Source organism: Papio anubis, chromosome 19 (assembly GCF_008728515.1).
Source record: "Papio anubis isolate 15944 chromosome 19, Panubis1.0, whole genome shotgun sequence".
In the NCBI taxonomy this organism is placed as follows: Eukaryota; Metazoa; Chordata; class Mammalia; order Primates; family Cercopithecidae; genus Papio; species Papio anubis.
The window spans coordinates 2,744,096-2,764,851 of NC_044994.1; the positions used below are offsets into that span (position 1 = coordinate 2,744,096).

At 47.2% G+C, this 20,756-nt stretch overlaps 1 protein-coding gene across 3 annotated transcripts in view; it reads left to right on the forward strand.

Annotated features, from left to right (window-relative positions):
* GNAL (G protein subunit alpha L) overlaps positions 1-20,756 on the forward strand; it is a 205,406-nt gene that overhangs the window by 176,529 nt on the left and 8,121 nt on the right. For all 3 annotated transcript variants that reach the window (XM_009192359.3, XM_009192362.4, XM_021929935.2), the window contains exons 6-11: positions 7,147-7,201; positions 9,309-9,382; positions 11,866-11,924; positions 13,530-13,650; positions 17,992-18,122; positions 20,106-20,173. In XM_009192359.3, the coding sequence (XP_009190623.1) occupies positions 7,147-7,201; positions 9,309-9,382; positions 11,866-11,924; positions 13,530-13,650; positions 17,992-18,122; positions 20,106-20,173 (508 nt within the window). The remainder of the gene's footprint in view (positions 1-7,146; positions 7,202-9,308; positions 9,383-11,865; positions 11,925-13,529; positions 13,651-17,991; positions 18,123-20,105; positions 20,174-20,756) is intronic.

Below are 20,756 nucleotides of genomic sequence, written 5' to 3' on the forward strand. Positions count from 1 at the left end.
TTTGTTGTTGCTGTTTTGAGACGGAGTCTCGCTCTGTCGCCCAGGCTGGAGTGCCACCACGATCTCGGCTCACTGTGGCCTCCACCTCCCAGGTTCAAGCGATCCTCCTGCCTCAGCCCCCAAGTAGCTGGGACTACAGATGCGCACCAACACACCTGGCTAATGTTTTTTTTTTTTTTTTTTTTTTTCTTCAGTAGAGTCGGGGTTTCACCATGTTGGCCAGGCTTGTCTGGGACTCCTGATCCTCAAGTGATCCACCTGCCTTGGCCTCTCAAAGTGCTGGGACTACAGGCGGGAGCCACCGTGTGCCTGGCCCCCTGGCTTCTTCACCGTAATTGTTTCTTCATGGCCACAAGATTCTTTTTCACATTGAAACTTCCCTACGCCAAAGATGGATATAATTTACAAAAGTATCCAACTGAAACACATCAGGGAACTAGTTAATCTTCCATTTAACTACTAGTTCTATTTCTTCCTTTCAGTTTTCCGCCTTCAAATGCACAATTTCTAACATGGATTTAGAATTGAAAGAAAAAAAGTAGACTGGATTAATACACAAAATACTTTAGTTTATTTCAGCTCAGGAACCCAGATGATACTGTGTGTGCTACTGGAGAATTTTGTTACTAAAGCTGTTTCTTGCTGAAGGAATGCCAATGTATATGCCTTTTAAATACAGGCAGACCATGAGGCTTGGACACTGTGTGCCTGCCCTGCTGTCTTTGATTTGGAAAAGACTGCTGGGCCGGGTGCAGTGGCTCACACCTGTAATCCCAGCACTTTGGGAGGCCAAGGCAGGCAAATCACCTGAGGTCGGGAGTTCAAGACCAGCCTGACCAACATGAAGAAACCGCATCTCTACTAAAAATACAAAATTAGCCGGGCATGGTGGCGCATGCCTGTAATCCCAGCTACTTGGGAGGCTGAGGCAGGAGAATCGCTTAAACCCAGGAGACAGAGGTTGCAGTGAGCCGAGATCGCGCTGTTGCACTCCAGCCTGTCCGGCCTGGGCAACGAGCGAAATTCCATCTCAAAAAAAAAAGACTGCTGAAAATAAGTACCAGTCTGATAAGATAACCTTATTAACTGAGCATAGTATCAGCATCAGCTGGCCAAGCACATTATAAAGTAGAAGGGAGGGACTTCCTCTGCAAAAACACAGCATCCTCTTGGCAATTCTGTAGCCAAAGTCCAAAGCAAGATATTTATAGCAAATTATAGCTGCACTCCAGCCTGGGTGACAGCGTGAGACTGTCTCAAAAAAATAAAAATAAAAAATACTTTTTTAAATTTAAAAACATTTTAAATGACAATGCAGAGAAAGATTCAGTACAAAACATGCTGGCCATGTGGGGCTTCTTTCTAGAAATTAGAACATGCTTTTGCCCTTAAATGATATTCAGTACAGATAGGTAGATAAAACATACACGGAAAAAGAAAAATGGACAAGGCATATCCAGATGTTTAAAAAAAAATCAAGAACACTTAAGATCAGGACTGTTTACATACTTTACGTTATTTTATATCTCAACCTTTAAAAAGGATTAAATCACAGCATAAGGCAGCATGCCAAGCTCATCGAATTGTGAGACAGTGAGTGCCAGAAGAAAGTGAGGTTGACGTTGTGCTGTGTCATGGCAGTTAGAAGTGGCTTCCCAGAGTGGGCAGGGTTTAATCTCAGGTTTCAAATAGAGGGAGGGGAAAGCAGGGATGACATGGGATCTGAGAGGCCAAAAACTACAGGGAGTTTTGACTAGAGTGGAGGGTTCATGTGATGTAAAAGAGACTGAAGGGGAGACTGGACAGATTGCAGAGGGCTTGAGGCCAGATTAAAAGTGTGGACTTTACCCTGTGGGAAGGAGAAAGAGCAGGAGTCATGAGAAGAATGGTTCAGGCAGAGATGAGAGCATAAAGCTGGGAGGCGGGGAAAGCCAGGAGGAACACGCTCTCGGATGACGACTCACCAAGAATCGCTGATCCCCTGGGACGTGGCTCAGCTGCACATGCTGACGCAGTGGGTCTGCCAGTGACGCTGATATGCCATGAGTCTGGGAACCCCTTTTGAGGAGCAGGGATCTTAACTCTGGCCGTGCATTACAACTGCCTGGTACTTTGTCACCATGTGAGTCATGTTTTTCTCCACCAGTACGAACTCCTGGGCTCCAGTGATCCTGCTGCCTCAGCCTCCGGAGTACCTGGGATCCATCTGTATATTTATATCTTGTAGATAAATATCATGAATCAAATTTCATTAACACTGGGAAAAGTTTTTTACTTTCCTTGACAGATTTCCAATTGCTATATGTTTTCACAAAAAAAGTAATTTTAAATACATGGAAATTTAGTTGGTACTTTTTTTCTCAGACCCAGTAGTTTAATTACAAAGGCATTTAATAGAATAGTTTTCATCTTTTGGTGACTCTCCTTGTTCCCTCTTCATGATCAATTCCATGGCCATTAAGAATTCTTGGGCGCCAACAACAGATGGGATGTAAACAGTGAGTTGTTATTTTTGCTAATATCAAACAGAAGGGGGATCTAAATGAAAATGAAAACATTTCTGCAAATATGAGTGTCCTCAGCTGTCACAGGAAATAATGAAAAAAAAATCAAAGTAAATTTCTTTTTAACTACTTTCTTATAGTCAATGCAAGTGATTTTTTACAATGCTAACTTGGTATAGTTTTGCAACTCTGTATCTAATGTTGGAGTGAATAGTCTGCAAGGGGTTTTTAGATCTGCTTAATTCTTCCGGTCAGCATGCAGTGGCGTATTTAAGGAGGCAATGTTATAACCCTTTAAAATGTAGTCATATGCGAAATTCTATGTATGATTTGGAAGATCCCTTTAAAATTCTCTCTACGTATGGTAATCACAGAAGCCCCAATTTGAAAAAGTACTTCTGCAACATGCTTGGAAATATGCCAGTTGAAACAAGGATCAAGGCAGAAGGCTGGCAGAAATCTACCACTCTATTATTTATTCCTTAGAAACTCTTTCAAAGAATTGGGGGCATATTCACATTTTGGGGTGCATTTTCACATTTTACTTTCATTGCACAAACTTGAAATGCATGAACTCAGGGCATCAGTAACGATTCAGAAGCAGCTCTTGGAAATGTTCAGTGAGACCTCCCACGTCTCACTTAGATCTCTGAGAATCAGAGCTGGAAGGACTCTGAGTATCCATCTTGGAGGCTGGGGACAGGAGAAGACCCACCAGCCTCATCACTGTCAGCATCTCAACGTCACTGGTCTTTCATAGTGCACGGGAAGATGCACTCACACGTCCTCTCATCACATCTCTCTAGCACTCCACAGGCATTTTTTGGTTAACCATACTTCATTCTTTCTACTTAGACTAGTTATTATCATCTGAAGACATTCACCCACCTACCTCCAACCTATGTGCATCCCATTTTAAATAGATTACTTCCTAAACTCTAACTATAGCCACAGGCTTCATATTTAATGTTCAGTTCCTTCCAGCTCTTTTTTTCATCAGAGCGAATTCATTTCTGTGTCCTTCCCCCGGCCCCTGTCAAAAGTCATGACCATTTCTGACTAGAACCGTTGTAGCTCACGCGGCCTGTGAGGGAGGCAGCCTTCCCACCCAGAAACCCACCTGAATGTCCAGCCGCAGTCCAGAGCTCCCGTCCCACCCCGGCAGAAACTTCTCCTGCCTTCTCACGGATTCCAAGGTCTTTTTGCTCCTTTGTCACTGGATGGTCAGGAACTCAGTGTGTCCTTCCACTGTGCTCTTCACCCCACCACATTCCAGGCCAGCAACCACCATGCCAAAACTGCATTGCACTTTCCAAACCAGGCCTCAGGCAATGGCAGGGAATTCCTGCCTCCAGCTTCCCAAAGTTCTCCAGGTCCCAGAGGGTCCCTTCCCTTTACTCCTTCCCCTCTGGAGTCAGTTCCACGCCCTCGGCCAACTCACCAACCTTCACGTGCGCAGTAGCACCTCCCAGGGCTTGCAGCACCTATTCCAAAGACACCGCTGGCTGATCAGGGTCCCTTTGGCCTCTCAATAACCCTGTCACCTGGGCCATATCTCTGCAGAGCCGGGAGCAGTTGACATTCTTTTTTTATTTTTTTATTTATATATAAATATATATTTTTTACTTATATATATAAATATATATTTTTTTATTTATATATATAAAGATTATATATATATATATATATATTTTTTTTTTTTTTTTGAGACAGAGTCTCACTCTGTCGCCCAGGCTGGAGTGCAGTGGCGTGATCTCGGCTCACTACAACCTCTGCCTCCTGGGTTCAAGTGATTCTCCTGCCTCAGCCTCCCGAGTAGCTGGGATTACAGGCGCGCGCCACCATACCTGGCTACTTTTTGTATTTTTAGTAGAGACAGGGTTTCACAATGTTGACCAGGTTAGTCTTGAACTCCTGACCACAGGCGATCCACCCACCTTGGCCTCCCAAAGTGCTGGGATTAAAGGTATGAGCCACTGCACCCGGCCGACATTCTTTCATGACTGCACACCAGACAATGCAGTCACAGACACCACTCCCGTAACCTGTTTCCCTTGGATTCCAGGGAAATGACTCATTCATGACAGTTGAGGTCACCGTTGCCCCCACTGCTTCCTATCCCTATGAAAGGCCACCCCAAACACCAGCAGATCCACTCCTGCCCTTTGTGTATTCTGCTTCTGCGTTACTTGCCCTGGGGGTGTCAAACCCAGGTTCATGGATGAAGGCTGCCAAAATGTCATCCCATGGCCAGGCCTCAGTTCTGGCCACTAGGGACTGTCTCTAGCTTTCCAAAAGGAAGGAGTTACGATGGCCAAGGAAATGATGCAGTCTTACTGTCTTTGGCCAAGTGGTTCCTAAAATGGACCCCTTTTGACCTTTGTAGGGAAGGAAAAAGAGCTTCCCTCTTTCCCATTAGGTTCTGTAGCTGAGTGAACCAACAAAGACGGATCAACCGGAGGAAAGCATACACATTTTATTTAACATTTTTACATGCACACGGGAACTTTCATAAGAAAAATGAAGACCCAAAGAAGCCGTCGGGACTGAGAGCTAATATACCCTTGTAACAAAAGATGATAAACGTATGGAGAAGTGACAAAGGAGAAAGGTTCAGGTTTCTAGGGGCAGTCATTGGGGGGCAGTGACTAATGAAAGACGAGGGTTATTTTGGTGGGTTTGTACAGATCCGGTTCGGGGTGGACTCCCAGCCCCCGGCGATACGAACCTGCTCCTCTTCCTGGCCCAGGGCAGACGTTTCTTTTTTTTTTTGAGACGGAGTCTCGCTCTGTCACCCAGGCTGGAGTGCAGTGGCCGGATCTCAGCTCACTGCAAGCTCCGCCTCCCGGGTTCACGCCATTCTCTTGCCTCAGCCTCCCGAGTAGCTGGGACTACAGGCGCCCGCCACCTCGCCCAGCTAGGTTTTTGTATTTTTTTTAGTAGAGACGGGGTTTCACCGTGTTAGCCAGGATGGTCTCAATCTCCTGACCTCGTGATCCGCCCGTCTCGGCCTCCCAAAGTGCTGGGATTACAGGCTTGAGCCACCGCGCCCGGCCAAGGGCAGACGTTTCTTACGGGAAATTTCCTGACCCGCTGTTTGGGACAGAGCGGGAGGTCAGCCCGCCGGCCCTGCATCCGAGGCTTCCCAAGTGCCTTCAGCTGCAGTTAGTCAACATGCCGAAGGGCACATTTTGGGGTGGTGTTCTGCGTTCTGAACCCTTTCGTCTCCCTCTTGCCCACACTGAGGTTCACAGGTGCCTGCAGAGGAGCTGGTGCAGGAGGATGGGGAGGTGGGGAGGCAACATCCCCTCCACTGCGTGAAACGCCCATGGGCACATGGCTGCTGCCTCTACCTACCCAGACACAGAGCCAGCCACTGGCATGGCAGGCAGCGAGCCAGCACAGCCTCCAGGCCGTCCATCCTTGCTCCTCAGTACCAGGGCCTCCCATGAACGCCAGCGCCAACAGAGAGCCTGGACCGCCCCAACCCCTCCCTCCTGCTCGCTCTCCTTCTTCCTTCTAGAGCCCCTGCTGCCCCTGTCGCCAGAATTGTCCTCTGCTCGCCAGTTAACCCATCCCCAGCACTTGTTCATCCCCAGGAGGCCCAGCCTCTCAGCCCTCGATGGTCACCTGTCCCAGCCGCGGAAGGAGAAGGGGACAGAGGACACTGGTTCATTCCACCATATTTACTGGGGCCAGGCCTGCACTAGGTGCTGGGGACTCCCAGGTGGACACGACAGAAACCTGCCCTGAGGGCCTTGCATGTTAGTGGAGGAGACAACAACAGATCGACCAAGACTCAGTGGGAAACGTGCAGCCTGGATAGGTCTTGGTAAAGCCAGGCTGACACAGAGAGGGCGGGGGAGGCCTGTGCAGGGGCCATGATCACTCGGGAGAGGGAGCTCGGCGGCCTCCCAGTGGAAGAGCTGGAGACACGGCCTGGAAGAGGGTCGTCACCCCAGAGCGGTGCACAGCTTTCCTAGGCTCTCGCCCTGCCTTGTGTGGGACACAGAGGGCGCCGGGCACATCTGACACCCACAGGCGTCGCTGGGTTTGCCGGCACACACACTCATATACACACACTCATATTCTTGCTCTTGCACACTTTCCACACATACTCTCACACTCACCCTTACACTCACTTTTACACATTTCCTCTCGCACACCACATACTCGCTCTCCACACTCAGTCACTCTTACACATATTCATGCAGTCATACACACACACACACAAACAACTTCTGTATTTGATTAGGAACCTACGCTAAAGGAACATCTATCACCTTCCATGTTTTGTTTACATTGCAACACATTCTTATACTTAGCCTTGGAAGGAAGGCTCCATGCTCTCTCCCAGTTTCTGAGTAGCCCCACCCCCAGCCCTGTGGCAGTGGAGAAGAGAGGGGACAGAAGGCAACATTTAAAAAAAAAAAAAAGAAGAATGCAGTTCTCCGTCCCTGGGTCAAGAATGTTGCGTTATCTAGACAGATGCAAATTCAGGAAACGAAGTAAGAACTCCGGTCAGCTGCTTGGCCTGCCCCATCCTTGCTGTACTTGGGTGAAATGTCCCATTACTTTCCCCCCAACCCCGGGAAAAAGTGACCTGAGAACAGGCCTGAACCCTTGCTGGCTTTCTTTGCAGCTTCCTGGAAAGAATCGACAGCGTCAGCTTGGTTGACTACACACCCACAGACCAGGTATGTGGAATTAGGGTCCCCCACCGCGCACCAGAATCTGCGAGATTCATTTCCAATATGATTTAACGATTATTTCAGAATGGATTAAGGAAAAATCCCTCAGATACCTACTTTTTGCACATCGTTTGTACTGCCCTGGGTGTGTGCGTGGATTGGTCGTCAAACCTTGTGCCTTGCTCCCCTGACTCTAAGCACTTAAGTGGTTATGAAAATTGCCAGTATGCAAATGAGTTTATCTGCAGACAAGGAACATGCTGTTCCTGTTCCTCCTGGAGCTGCCCTCAGGAAAGCGAAGTCTTTGCTTCCTGGTTTCATAAACTACGCCCATTCTGTTTTGGCCCCGGGCCTGGGGAGTCCCGTATCACAGCGAACTTTCCAGGTGTGACCCAGAGCATCCCCTTTGGGTTGAGTCAGAAAAAAGCACTCCACTTTTTTTTTTTTTTTTTTTTTGTCTTTTTGAGATGGAATCTTGCTCTGTCGCCCAGGCTGAAGTGAAATGGCGCAATCTCTGCTCACTGCAACCTCCGCCTCCCAGGTTCAAGCGATTCTCCTGCCTCAGCCTCCCAAGTAGCTGGGATTACAGGTGCCTGCCACCTCGCCCAGCTAATTTTTGTATTTTCAGTGGAGACAGGGTTTTGCCGCGTTGGCCAGACTAGTCTCAAACTCCTGACCTCAAGTGATCCACCTGCCTTGGCCTCCCAAAGTGCTGGGATTATAGGCGTGAGCCACCGTGCCCGGCCCACTCCACCAATTTTTAAATAGCAGAGAGGGAATCGTGCCCCTTCGACCCTCAGGCAGCTGCAGAGACTTGGAGAGCCCCTGGATTGATCAATTCAGGAGCCTTCAGGTGCTTCTAGAGCCAGTGAACCCCAAGGAAGTTAGAGGGGTCTCTCTGTTCAAACCACACTCTCCAAACCTCCCCCAGAGTCTGTATTCCCTACCAGGACTTGGCCCTGGGCCCCCAAGGTGGAAGGTCTGAGGCCTGAGCTTCTTTTTCTCCCATGAAGTTTCTCTCTCTCAGGCTGATCCTGAGAGTTTGAAATTATCTGACAAAGCAGTGGAGGCTTCCTCGTCTTGAGTCAGTCCCTCAACTAACTCACCTGTCCTAAATAGTTCTCATTATACTAAAATGGGAGGACTACCTCCCATGTTCCAGAATTATTACGGAGTGGCTGCTTCCTTCAAAGCACATGGATTTGGTGGTCAGAAATAAAAAAACCCTGACATCTGCCAAATGTGCCAGGGATGCCAGCTTTGTGAGGCTGCATGGCTTTCTTGTCCCCTGGGGGTACCACATCTTTTATCTTGGAGGAAATGGAAATGTGCAGGGAAGAGAGAATAAATGAAATCAACTAGCATCCAGTTCATAAGGCTGAAGACATATGAGTGCAGAGTTACACTTCCTTTGGTTTCTCACCCAAGCCATCGTGAGTCTCACCCAAGCCAACAGAGCACTGGCAGGGGGTCCCTCTGGAATGCTGATGCCCTGACTGTGGTTGTCAGGTACATGTCGGTAAGATTCTTTGAGACATGAGTTTTTTTAAGTCTTAAAACAAAAGGACAGTTACCAGGTCTCTCAGGGCCAAACCAACACATTAATTGTGGCTTTCTCTGGAGGATAAAACAACATTCGTCTGAGTTCTTTTTTTTTTTTTTTCTTTTTTTTTTTTTTTGAGACAGAGTCTCACTTGTCACCCAGGCTGGAATGCAATGGCACGATCTCAGCTCCCTGCAACCTCTGCCTCCCAGGTTCAAGCAATTCTCCTGCCTCAGCTTCCCAAGTAGCTGGGATTACAGGTGCCTGTGACCACCCCTGGCTAATTTTTTTTTTTTTTTGTATTTTTAGTAGAGATAGGGTTTCACCATGTTGGCCAGGCTGGTCTCAAACTCCCGACCTCAGGTGATCTGCCCGCCTCAGTCTCCCAAAGTGCTGGGATTACAGGCGTGAGTCACCACGCTTAGCCAGTCTTAGTTCTTAATTATTATTGTTTCGTTTACAGTGGAACAAATTATTTGAAAAATATTGCTGATGTATAGTTATACCCGGGCTTTACTTTGAAGAAGAACAGTCATGTAACCCAGCTTGCTTCCTTCTTCTTGTTCCCAGGACCTCCTCAGATGCAGAGTTCTGACATCTGGGATTTTTGAGACACGATTCCAAGTGGACAAAGTAAACTTTCAGTGAGTATGTCGTTACGAGCCGCGTGGCCCAGGGCCTCATGAAGTCCCAGAGCCGAAGGGTTGTGAGGTTTAAGGGGCTTCATTCCTGAATGTGCATGGCTGCCCTTTCAGGTAAGGGCAGCTGGGGTGAAATTCTAACTCTAGCAAGAGTTGAAGTGTTGATTTTACTGCCTACTTTAAAGCAGAAATGAGGACACCTGAAAGGAAGGCAGTGTTTGCATCTGAGTTGTAGATTTGATTGCCCCTTTTTTTAGATCAGGAGACTCATGAAATTTTGATCTTCCGGATGCACAGTCCCAGTTTGAGAACTGAAATGAGCAGTTCATGTGTGTCTCCAGCCCAAGTGCAAACTCAGCCAAATGAGCTTACTTTCTTCATTTCTCTCTCGTGATAAGACGTTAATTCTCCGGCCACAAAGCTCTTTTTGTCCCCGTAGTTGTGATCCTAGTCCTGCTCCATCACTTCCCCAGCCCCTAGACTCTCTCAGCAGGGCCCTGGCTGGTCTCCTGTCCCCTGGCTTACCCATTTCAGTCGCCCTACTCAGTGCCACGAAATGAATCTTCCCATAGCATGGCCTGGATCGTGCTATTCCTCTGCTGAAAAAGGTTCGGGGCTCACTACTGCCTGTGCACCCTATGACCCAAGCCCTCCACCTGTGACCAGCCCCATCCCCAGCCCTGCTTTGTCACCTGCCACCTGCCTCACCAAGCTGGGCTGCTGTCAGGACCCTTCCAGTTCTCCCAGCTTTTCCTGCGGCCACGCCTCTGTTCATCTTGTCCTCTGAGCCTCAGATGCCACCTGGGCTAACCCCACAAATCTATCAAAGCTTCCTTCAGGCCAGGCATAGTGGCTCATGCCTGTCATCTCAGCACTTTGGGAGGCCAAGGCAGTAGGATTGCTTGAGACCAGGTGTTCAAGACCAGCCTGGGCAACATAGCGAGAATCTGTCTCTACCAAAAAAAAAAAATTAGCCAAGGTTGATGGCGTACACCTGTGGTCCTAGCTACTCAGGAGGCTGAGGTGGGAGGATCTCGTAAGCCCAGGAATTCAAGGCAGCAGTGGGCCACGATTAGGCCATTTCACTCCAGTCTGGGTGTCTCTAAAAAAAAAAAAAAAAAAAGCATCCAAGCGTCCCTCAAATCTCAGCCCATGGTGACCCCTTAGAATTCCCATTGCATCTACTGTGCAGCCAGTGATGGTATTCTGCCCTGTACCTTGCCCAGTCACCCTCAGCAAGAGTTTCATGATTTTCAGTGTGTTCTGAGACTCCTGCAGTGCCTGACGCTCTCCCCAGTGCACAGGTGACAGGCACCTACTTCCAGATTTCCCAAGAACCGTTCACACGGCCAGTGTCAGGCTGGAGAAAAGCCGCTACGTCCGTCTCTGCTGTGAGGCCCTCAGTGCGGTGTGGAGTTGGCATGACGTGTGGTTTTGCCCACATCAGAACCACGTCCCTGGCATAGTGGAATTATTAACAGTGAAGCTGTATGTCACATTCGTGATTTTGTTTGAAAGGATTCTGCTCATCAGCTCATCCATTTTCATCAAGTACCTCAGCGTGCCCCACGTGTGCTAATGCAAAGCGTACAGATTAAATTCTAATAGGATCAGCAACATACCCACCCAGGACAAAACAGTCTAGCCCGTGTGGTCCTAGGGCACATGCACTGTGTTTAGGGAGGGGAGAAATCTCAGAGCCAGGGACGCCTGCAAAGGTTGGAAGGATCCAGCAGAATCTGGGTAGGTAGAGAAACTCTCCCAGGGAGAAATGGCTTAGGCCACAGGGTGCGCTGAGCAGGGGCTGTGAGAAGAGGGGCCTGGGCCTGGGCCTGGCCTGATGAAGTACAGGATGCAGCTGAGAAACTCTGAGAGAACTGGCTGAGGCCGCCTTGGCTGGGCAAGACCAGGAAGCAGCTCGGGCTGGGCAGAGCAGCCTGAACTGAATCCAGGCGTGATCAAGACCCAGTGCAGGTCACCAGGCAGAGGTGGCTAGAGATAAGATGCATGTAGTGTAGACAGATCAGCAAGGAGCCTTTCTCAATTCTCACGGGGAGGGGACACAGTGTCCCAAGAGCTGGAGCAAATCATAGGAAGGATCTGCCCTGGGCAGTGACTTAGCTTGTACTCAGAGAGGCACGAGTGTCTGAGCAAGTAACCTCTTGCATTACTGAGCTAGTAACCACTGGATTTATTAGGGACCTACTGTGGGACCTCAGACACTGCCGGCTGCTGTCTGCTTGACCTCTCACCCCTGTAGCCCCACTGTGGGGCGACTGAGGAGGGACTGCGGCTGAGAAAGGTGGAGCCACTTGTATTCCAGGATCACACAGGGATTGATGGTGCAGACCAGCCAGTGACCCGAGCCTGACTCAACACCCATGTGTGAACGCTGGAAGCTGCTGATAGCCAAAGAGGAAAGCAAGCACGTGTGCGGTTGTTCCCTGCTTTCCCCAAATAATTGTGTTCCTCTTGCTCTTTCACAGCATGTTTGATGTTGGCGGCCAGAGGGATGAGAGGAGAAAATGGATCCAGTGCTTTAATGGTGATTTTTTTTATGCTCTCTCAAGAAAATGGGAGTGAATTCTAACACTCAGCATTGCTGTGCTTAACTGTCTTTGAATTAGATGATCTCTCATCTAACTAGTATGTAAAGCATAGCATTTTATAGATTATGATGCTCCTTCCTTAGATACTAATCTCATTAAAAAAAGCATTTAAGGGCCAGGCGCCATGGCTCATGCCTGTAATCCCAGCACCTTGGGAGGCCAAGGAGGGCGGATAACCTGAAGTCAGGAGTTCGAGACCAGCCTGGCCAATGTGGAGAAACCAGAGCTCTATTAAAAATACAAAAATTAGCCAGGTGTGGTGGCTCATGCCTGTAATCCCAGCATTTTGGGAGGCTAGGGTGGGTGGATCACCTGAGGTCAGGAGTTCAAGACCAGCCTGACCAACATGGTGAAACCCCATCTCTACTAAAAATGCAAAAATTAGCCAGGTGTTGTCGTGCACGCCTGTAATCCCAGCTACTCGGGAGGCTGAGGCAGGAGAATCGCCTGAACCCAGGAGGCGGAGGTTGCAGTGAGCCAAGATTGTGCCATTGTACTCCAGCCTGGGCAACAAGAGTGAAACTCTGTCTCAGAAAAAAATACAAAAATTAGCCAGGCATGGTGACACATGCCTGTAATCGTAGCTACTAGGGAGGCTGAGGCAGGAGAATCACTTGAACCTGGGAGGCAGAAGTTGCAGTGAGCCAAGATCATGCCATTGCACTCCAGCCTGGGAGACAAGAGTGAAACTCCATCTCCAAAAGGCGAGGCCTTGGTGGCTCAAGCCTGTAATCCCAGCACTTTGGGAGGCCGAGATGGGGCTGAGGATCCGCGAGGTCAGGGAGATGAGAGACCATCCTGGCTAACCACCCGGTGAAACCCGTCTCTACTAAAATACAAAAAAAAAAAAAAAAAATAGCCCGGTGAGGTGGCAGGCGCCACTGTAGTCCCAGCTACTCGAGGAGGCTGAGGCAGGAGAATGGTGAATCCGGGGAGGCCCAGGCCTCCAGTGAGAAGCTGAAGATCCGGCCACTGCACTCCCAGCCTGGGGCGTTAGCCTTGAGACTCTGTCTCAAAAAAAGCATTTGGCGGTGTGATGTGGCTCAAGCCTGTAATCCCAGCAGCACTTTGGGAGGCCGAGGCCCGGGTGGATCCGCGAGGTCAGGAGATCGAGGACCATCCTGGCTAACATGGTGAAACCCGATCTCTACTAAAAAATACAAAAACTAGCCGGTGGTGGCGGAGGCGCCTGTAGTCCAACTTCTCGGAGGAGCTTCAGGCCGGGAGAATGGGCGACCGGGGAGGTGGGCACTACCCAGTGAGCGAGATCAGCGCCACCTCCAGCCTGGGCGACAGAATGAACTCCGTCTCAAAAAGCATTTAAGCATCCCAAATTTATGCGTCTTTTGGGCTGGGCTCTTCATCAAGTGTGTTACTGAAGCAACCAGTGGTGCGCACGGCGCACGGGCAGGCTGTTCTGTGACTGAATAGTCCTATCACTGAGTAAATGTTTTTGTGGAACTGAGTGGCTGCTGCGTGTGTACTCTTGCAGCTCGACAGCGGTGTCTAACTGAGGTGCTTTCCTTTTTCTCCCCACCAAGATGTCACGGCTATCATTTATGTCGCAGCCTGCAGTAGCTACAACATGGTGATTCGAGAAGATAACAACACCAACAGGCTGAGAGAGTCCCTCGATCTTTTTGAAAGCATCTGGAACAACAGGTGACAAAAATAACAAATTCAGTCTCACCACTGGATTGCAAATTTTCTTTTGTTAAAAATACGCTCAGGCCAGGTGTTGCGGCTCACACCTGTAATCTCAACACTGGGAGGCCGAGGCAGGTGTGTCACTTGAGCCCAGGAGTTGGAAACCAACCTGGGCAACATGAAGAAACCCTGTCTCTACAAAAAATACAAAGATTAGCCAGGCGTGGTGGTGCACACCTGTAGTCCCAGCTACTCAGGAGCTTGAGGTAGGAGGATCGGTTGAGCCCAGGAGGTGAGGGTTGCAGTGAACTGAGATCACACTGCTGCACTCCTGCCTGGGCAACACAGCAAGACCCGGTCTCAAAACACACACACACCTACACCCACACCCCCCACACACACTCTTTACTGATAAATCCAGAACTGTACGAAATATCTCTTTTAGTTCATCTATTGTATAGACATACTAAAAATGTGGAGTATTTTATTTTATTTTATTATTTTATTTTATTTTATTTTGAGACGGAGTCTCGCTGTGTCGCCCAGGCTGGAGTGCAGTGGCACTTTCTCAGCTCACTGCAAGCTCCACCTCCCGGGTTCACGCCATTCTCCTGCCTCAGCCTCCCGAGTTGCTGGGACTACAGGCGCCCGCCACCTCGCCCGGCTAGTTTTTTGTATTTTTAGTAGAGGCAGGGTTTCACCATGTTAGCCAGGATGGTCTCGATCTCCTGACCTTGTGATCCGCCCACCTCGGCCTCCCAAAGTGCTGGGATTACAGGTGTGAGCCACCACGCCCGGCCAGTGTAGAGTATTCTTTGATGAAGTTCTGAGAGTGCTTTGTCAAGAAAATTTAGGTCTCTGTTTTGAAAGCCTAAGATTACATTCAGCCTTCCATATCTTCAGGTTCCATATCTGCAGATTCAACCAACCACAGATTGAAAATATTCAAAAATAAATTTAAGATAGCAATACAACAACAAAAAATAATACAAGATTACAGTGGCTTACACCTGTAATCCCAGCACTTTGGGAGGCTGAGACAGGGGAATTGCTTGAGCTCAGGAGCTGGAGAACAGCCTGGGCAACATGTTGAAACCCCGTATCTATAAAAAATACAAAAATTCGCGGCCAGGCGCGGTGGCTCAAGCCTGTAATCCCAGCACTTTGGGAGGCTGAGACGGGCGGATCACGAGGTCAGGAGATCGAGACCATCCTGGTTAATACGGTGAAACCCCGTCTCTACTAAAAAGTACAAAAAACTAGCCAGGCGAGGTGGCGGGCGCCTGTAGTCCCAGCTACTCGGGAGGCTGAGGCAGGAGAATGGCGTGAACCCGGGAGGCGGAGCTTGCAGTGAGCTGAGATCCGGCCACTGCACTCCAGCCTGGGCGACAGAGCGAGACTCCATCTCAAAAAAAAAAAAAAAAAAAAAATACAAAAATTCATCAGGCGTGGTGGGGCACACTTGTAGTCCCAGCTACTTGGGAAGCTGAGGCAAGAGGATCACTTGAGCCCAGGAGGCGGAGGTTACAGTGAGCTGAGATCATATAACTGCACTTCAGTCTGGGCAACAGAGGGAGACTCCGTCTCAAAAAACTTAATTAATTAATTAAAATAAATTCAGCAAGGAAAAAAATTGGACTAAAAAATAATACAAATAAGCAACACAGTATAACAAGTACTCGCCAGCTTTTACATTGTGATAGGTATGATAGGTAATGTGGAGATGATTTAAGCACATGGGAGGGTGTGCATGGGTTATATGCAAATACTACACCATTTCATACAAGGGAGCCTCCTCAGATTTTGGTTTTTACAGGGAGTCGTAGACCAATCTCCCATGGGTATCAAGGGACGATTCTATATCTAGGGTTCGAAATAGGTTTTGTTTGGTTTTTAAAATTTAGGAAGTACCAGTTTAGGGGCCAGGAACAGTGGCTCATGCCTGTAATCCCAGCACTTTGGGAGGCCAAGGCAGGAGGATCACCTGAGATTAGGAGTTCAAGACCAACCTGACCAAAATGGCGAAACCCCGTCTCTACTGAAAATACAAAAATTAGCCAGGCGTGGTGGTGGGCGCCTGTAGTCCCAGCTACTCAGGAGGCCGAGGCATGAGAATCACTTGAACCCAGGAGGTGGAGGTTGTGGTGAGCTGAGATCGCACCACTGCACTCCAGCCTGGGCAACAGAGTGAGACTCCATCTCAAAAAATAAAACAAAAAAATTTCACATTTAAAAATAAATAAATAAAGTACCAGTTTAGGACATCCACTAATGACTAGATGATCTGTAAGATCCCTTACAGCTCACAATCACCACATAATTATATTTGAAACTACTACCATTGCAAAGTGGCATAAGTGATTATTTCAGAAAGGAATATTTAGCACACACATAATACATACATATATAGTTAGAAATCAAAGTTTCTTCTGAAGTATTTAGGAAGAAATATTACCAAGGAGGACAGGAAACATAAGTTTACCTTGTAAAGTTTTGGATTCTCAGAAAAATGATTTTCTATGAAATGTTCAACAACCAGCCTCAAATTTGTGGTAATAAGACAGTTAATAGGAAAGAAACAGGGTCAGGAAATACCAGGTATACAGAAGGATACTGTAGAGTTATTATAAATTTATTTATATACACTGTATGTGTTAGTGGGAAAATGACCACAGTCTTATAAGAAAAAACAGATTTTAGGCCGGGCGCGGTGGCTCAAGCCTGTAATCCCAGCACTTTGGGAGGCCGAGGCGGGTGGATCACGAGGTCAGGAGATCGAGACCATCCTGGCTAACATGGTGAAACCCCGTCTCTACTAAAAATACAAAAAACTAGCCGGGCGTGGTGGCGGGCACCTGTAGTCCCAGCTACTCGGAGGCTGAGGCAGGAGAATGGCGTGAACCTGAGAGGCTGAACTTGCAGTGAGCCGAGATCGCGCCACTCCAGGTCAGCCTGGGTGACACAGCGCGAAAAAAAAAAAAAAAAAAAAAAAAAAAAAAGAAAAGAAAAAACAGATTTTAAAATACTGTGCTCTTGTTTTTATAAGTATGTGTGAGGACAGAAAAAAACTTGGGCATAAAAACGTAAAACTTCTATAGTAATTGTTTCTCTGGGCATAATTACATTTTATTTTTTTCTTTATGTTTTTCTATAATTTAAGGTTTGTTTTTACAAAGGTTATATATTTTATTACTAGAAGAAGCAGGTAAGCTATTTCCATTTCAGGGGAAAGTGGATTGTGTGTGGGGTTTTTATTTTTATTTTTATTTTTTGAGATGGAGTCTCACTTTGTTCCCTAGGCTGGAATGCAGTGGCACAATCTCGGCTCCCCACAAGCTCCACCTCCCAGGTTCAAGCGATTCTCCTGCGTCAGCCTCCGGAGTAGCTGGGACTGCAGGTGTTTGCCACCACACCTGGCTAATTTTTGTATTTTTAGTAGAGACAGGGTTTCACCGTGTTGGTCAGGCTGGTCTCGAACTCCTGACCTCGTGATCTGCCCGCCTCTGCCCACCAAAGTGCTGGGATTACAGGCGTGAACCACCACACTTGGCCAGATTGTGTTATTAATTCGTAGTAAGATTCCTGTAGACTAATTTGTGTTATTAATTGGTAGTAAGATTCCTGTAGACTAATTTGTGTTATTAATTGGTAGTAAGATTCCTGTAGACTAATCAGTTAGCTTGATTCCTTTGAAGTGATGGAGGCGGAAGAAGAACCAAGCCAGCTGCACTTTAAGCTCTGTGTTATTAGCTCATGAGTCATATATTATTCTGTTGTTGTTAACATTTTCACTTCTAATGTGAATTTTCCCACCTTTTATTGGTAAATGACATCACAGAAATCCAAGTGAACTCATTACATAAGTAAATCTTAGCTTTGGTTCCGATAAATTTATATTCCCTATGGGACTGAATTAGAAAGTGCTTAACTATGGATTGAGTATCCCTTATCCAAAATGCTTGGGTCCAAAAGTGTTTCAGATTTCTGGTGGTGTTGTTGTTGTTGTTGTTTTGGAATAGTTGCATTATACTTACTAGTCAGCATCCCTAATATGAAAATCCAAAGTGTGAAGTGCTCCAACAAGCATTTCCTTTGAGCATCATGTCAGTGCTGAAAAAGTTTTGGATTTTGAAGCATTTCGGATTTTGTGTTTTTGGATTAGGGCTGCTCAACCTGTACCTATATTTGTTTATCATTGTTTACAGATGGAATGAGGATACTGGTGTACTGAACTTTCTTGAATCCTATACAATTTTAGGAGAATGATGGTATTCTTTTAATTTAGCAACTTCTTGTTAGAGGCGCTTTCATATACTAGTGTATGTGAACTGTGTTTGTTTATTTTTCCTTTTTCAGGTGGTTACGGACCATTTCTATCATCTTGTTCTTGAACAAACAAGATATGCTGGCAGAAAAAGTCTTGGCAGGGAAATCAAAAATTGAAGACTATTTCCCAGAATATGCAAATTATACCGTTCCTGAAGACGGTAAGATTTCAAAACACATTCTTATGATTGAGGAATAGAATTGTTTTATTAATAGTCCTGTAACTGTAATTCACATACTTCTGATGAATCTAAGAAATTCACTTGATTTAAAACAATTCTGTTTCTACTGCCCATATCCTAAAGTACTGGAGTGTTAAAATGTCCTATTTAGGATCCCGTTTGTAAAGTTTCCGAGTTTGACTCTCCATTGAAACTGTGCCGCCGAAGAAAGAGCCGTTTTGGGGTGTAACTGTGTCATGCTGCTGTGAGCTCTCCCTCTAGAGCCTTTGACGGGGTTGGACATGACAGGGGCCTTGCTAGTCCCTGATACAGACGTTCTGACTTCACCCTCCGATGACCCCACCTGGTAGTTTCTATTATTCTTTTCCGTGGAAAGAGAGTCTGAGAGAGAAAAGATAATGTGTTCAAAGCCACACGGGTAGAGTCATGCAGGCAAGGCAGTCCTTGCACCCTTTGTCCCCAAGCCCGTGCTGGCAGCAGCCACGCTTACCTGCTCCTATCTCTAGCCTTGCTGTGGCTGCAGCCTTGGGGATTTCCAGCAGGGCCAGCAGCCACCCCCGGCTGCCTGAGACTGAGGGGTTTCTGGGGCACGCGACTGTCAGTGCTAAAGCTGGGAAGGTAGACCAGGAAGAGATGGTCACTCCATTTCCAGTCGCTGACACTTCAGTTTCCAATGAACACCAGGTCTACCAGAGGCCCACAGGCGTGATTTAAGGTGAGATAGCACCATTTTCTACATCTTGAGTTCCAAACTAGAAAACGCAGAATAAAAGAGACTTTCCTGGAAAATATAGTTAAGATTTGGAAAATTTACTTTTTATCCTCAATGAAGAAGGAAAAGAAAACTTGCATTTGTCGTTAAACTTTCTTGCTCCTTATGTTCAATGTTCTTTTCTCCTTCATGGGAGAGGCATTGTATAAATATATTCATAGTAAAATCCTGACCCGTGTGGGGCATTCCAACAAAATCCTGCTGCCATCACCTGAGTCAGAAAGACCTGAAAAAAAATCCTACCGCTACATATTTCCTTATAGGAATAAGGCCGGGTGCGGTGGCTCACGCCTGTAATCCCAGCACTTTGGGAGGCGAGGCGGGCAGATCAAGTCGGTCAAGACCATCCTGGCTACCCACAGTGAAACCCGTCTCTACTAAAATACAAAAGGTGGCGAGTGTGGCTCCAAGCCTGTAATCCCAGCACTTTGGGAGGCGGAGGCCAGGCGGATCATGAGGTCAGGAGATGTCCAGACCATCCCTGGCTAACACGGTGAAACCCATCTCTACTTAAAAAAATACAAAAAAACAGCAGGCGTGGTGGGGCCGCCTGTAGTCCCAGCTACCGAGAGGGGAGGCTGAGGGCAGGAGAATGGTGTGAACCTGGGAGGCTGAGGGCTTGCAGTGAGCCGAGAGATCAGGCCACTGCACTCAGCCTGGGTGACAGAGACTCCATCTCAAAAAAAAAAAAAATACAAAAAGCTGGCCAGTGAGGTGGTGGTAGCCTGTAGTCCCAGCTACTTGGGAGGCTGAGGCAGGAGAATACGCGCATAAACCCAGGGAGGCGGAGCTTGCAGTGAGCTGGGATCAAGGCCACTGCACTCCAGCCTGGGTGACAGAGCAAGACTCCGTCTCAAAAAAAAAAAAAAAAAAAAAAACAAAAAAAAACTAGCTGGTCATGATGGTGGGTGCCTGTAATCCCAGCTACTGGGGAGGATGAGGTGGGAGAATCGCTTGAAACTGGGAGGTGGAGGTTGCAGTGAGCCAAGATCACACCACTGGGCGAAAGAATGAGACTCCGTCTCCAAAAAAAAAGAAAGAAAAAAGTACATGTTTGTTTTTGTCTAGCTATACATGTATTTTAATGCTGTGAATATACAGCAGTCCAACGTTGAAATTCCTTCTGTGTTTTCAGAGTTGTATCTTTGTTTCATGTTGCTTAAGTAGAGTTGCATTTGTCATTTCTACAGCAACACCAGATGCAGGAGAAGACCCCAAAGTTACGAGAGCCAAGTTCTTTATCCGGGACCTATTTTTGGTAAGCCATTTTGTTAACCTTTGTTTTTTTACCTCCATTCTTAATCTTTTGTTTCTTGCAGTATGCAGATTACTTACTCTTTGATTTAATCTTCCTTAACGTTATGAGAGATGAGAAAGGGTATGTTACTTTCATTTCACAGCTGAGCACACCGAGGTTCAGAGAGGTTAGATTTCTCACCCAAGGTCACACAGCTTCCAACCAGCAGAGCCCGGGTGAGAACACAGCGCCCCAGGGAATGGCACTTGGATGGGCTACACTTCATTCACTTCTTGTATTTTCCAAAAAGGACAGCGTCCTTCAGCAAAGTCCAAGCACCCATGCTCTTCCTCCACCCAAAAGCACTAACAGGCTGATGGTTTATGTAAAAACAGGTGTGCACAAATTCAGGTACTTTTTCTTCAGCTTTTTGAGATTTTGAGATTTTTTAGATATATTTGAGATTATATTTGGGATAATTTTGAGATAATTTCAAACTTACATATGAGGCGGAAGATTTGTACAAATAACTCCCATATACTCAGGCCAGGTGCAGTGGCTCATGCCTGTAATCCCAGCACTTGGGAGGCTGAAGCAGGTAGAT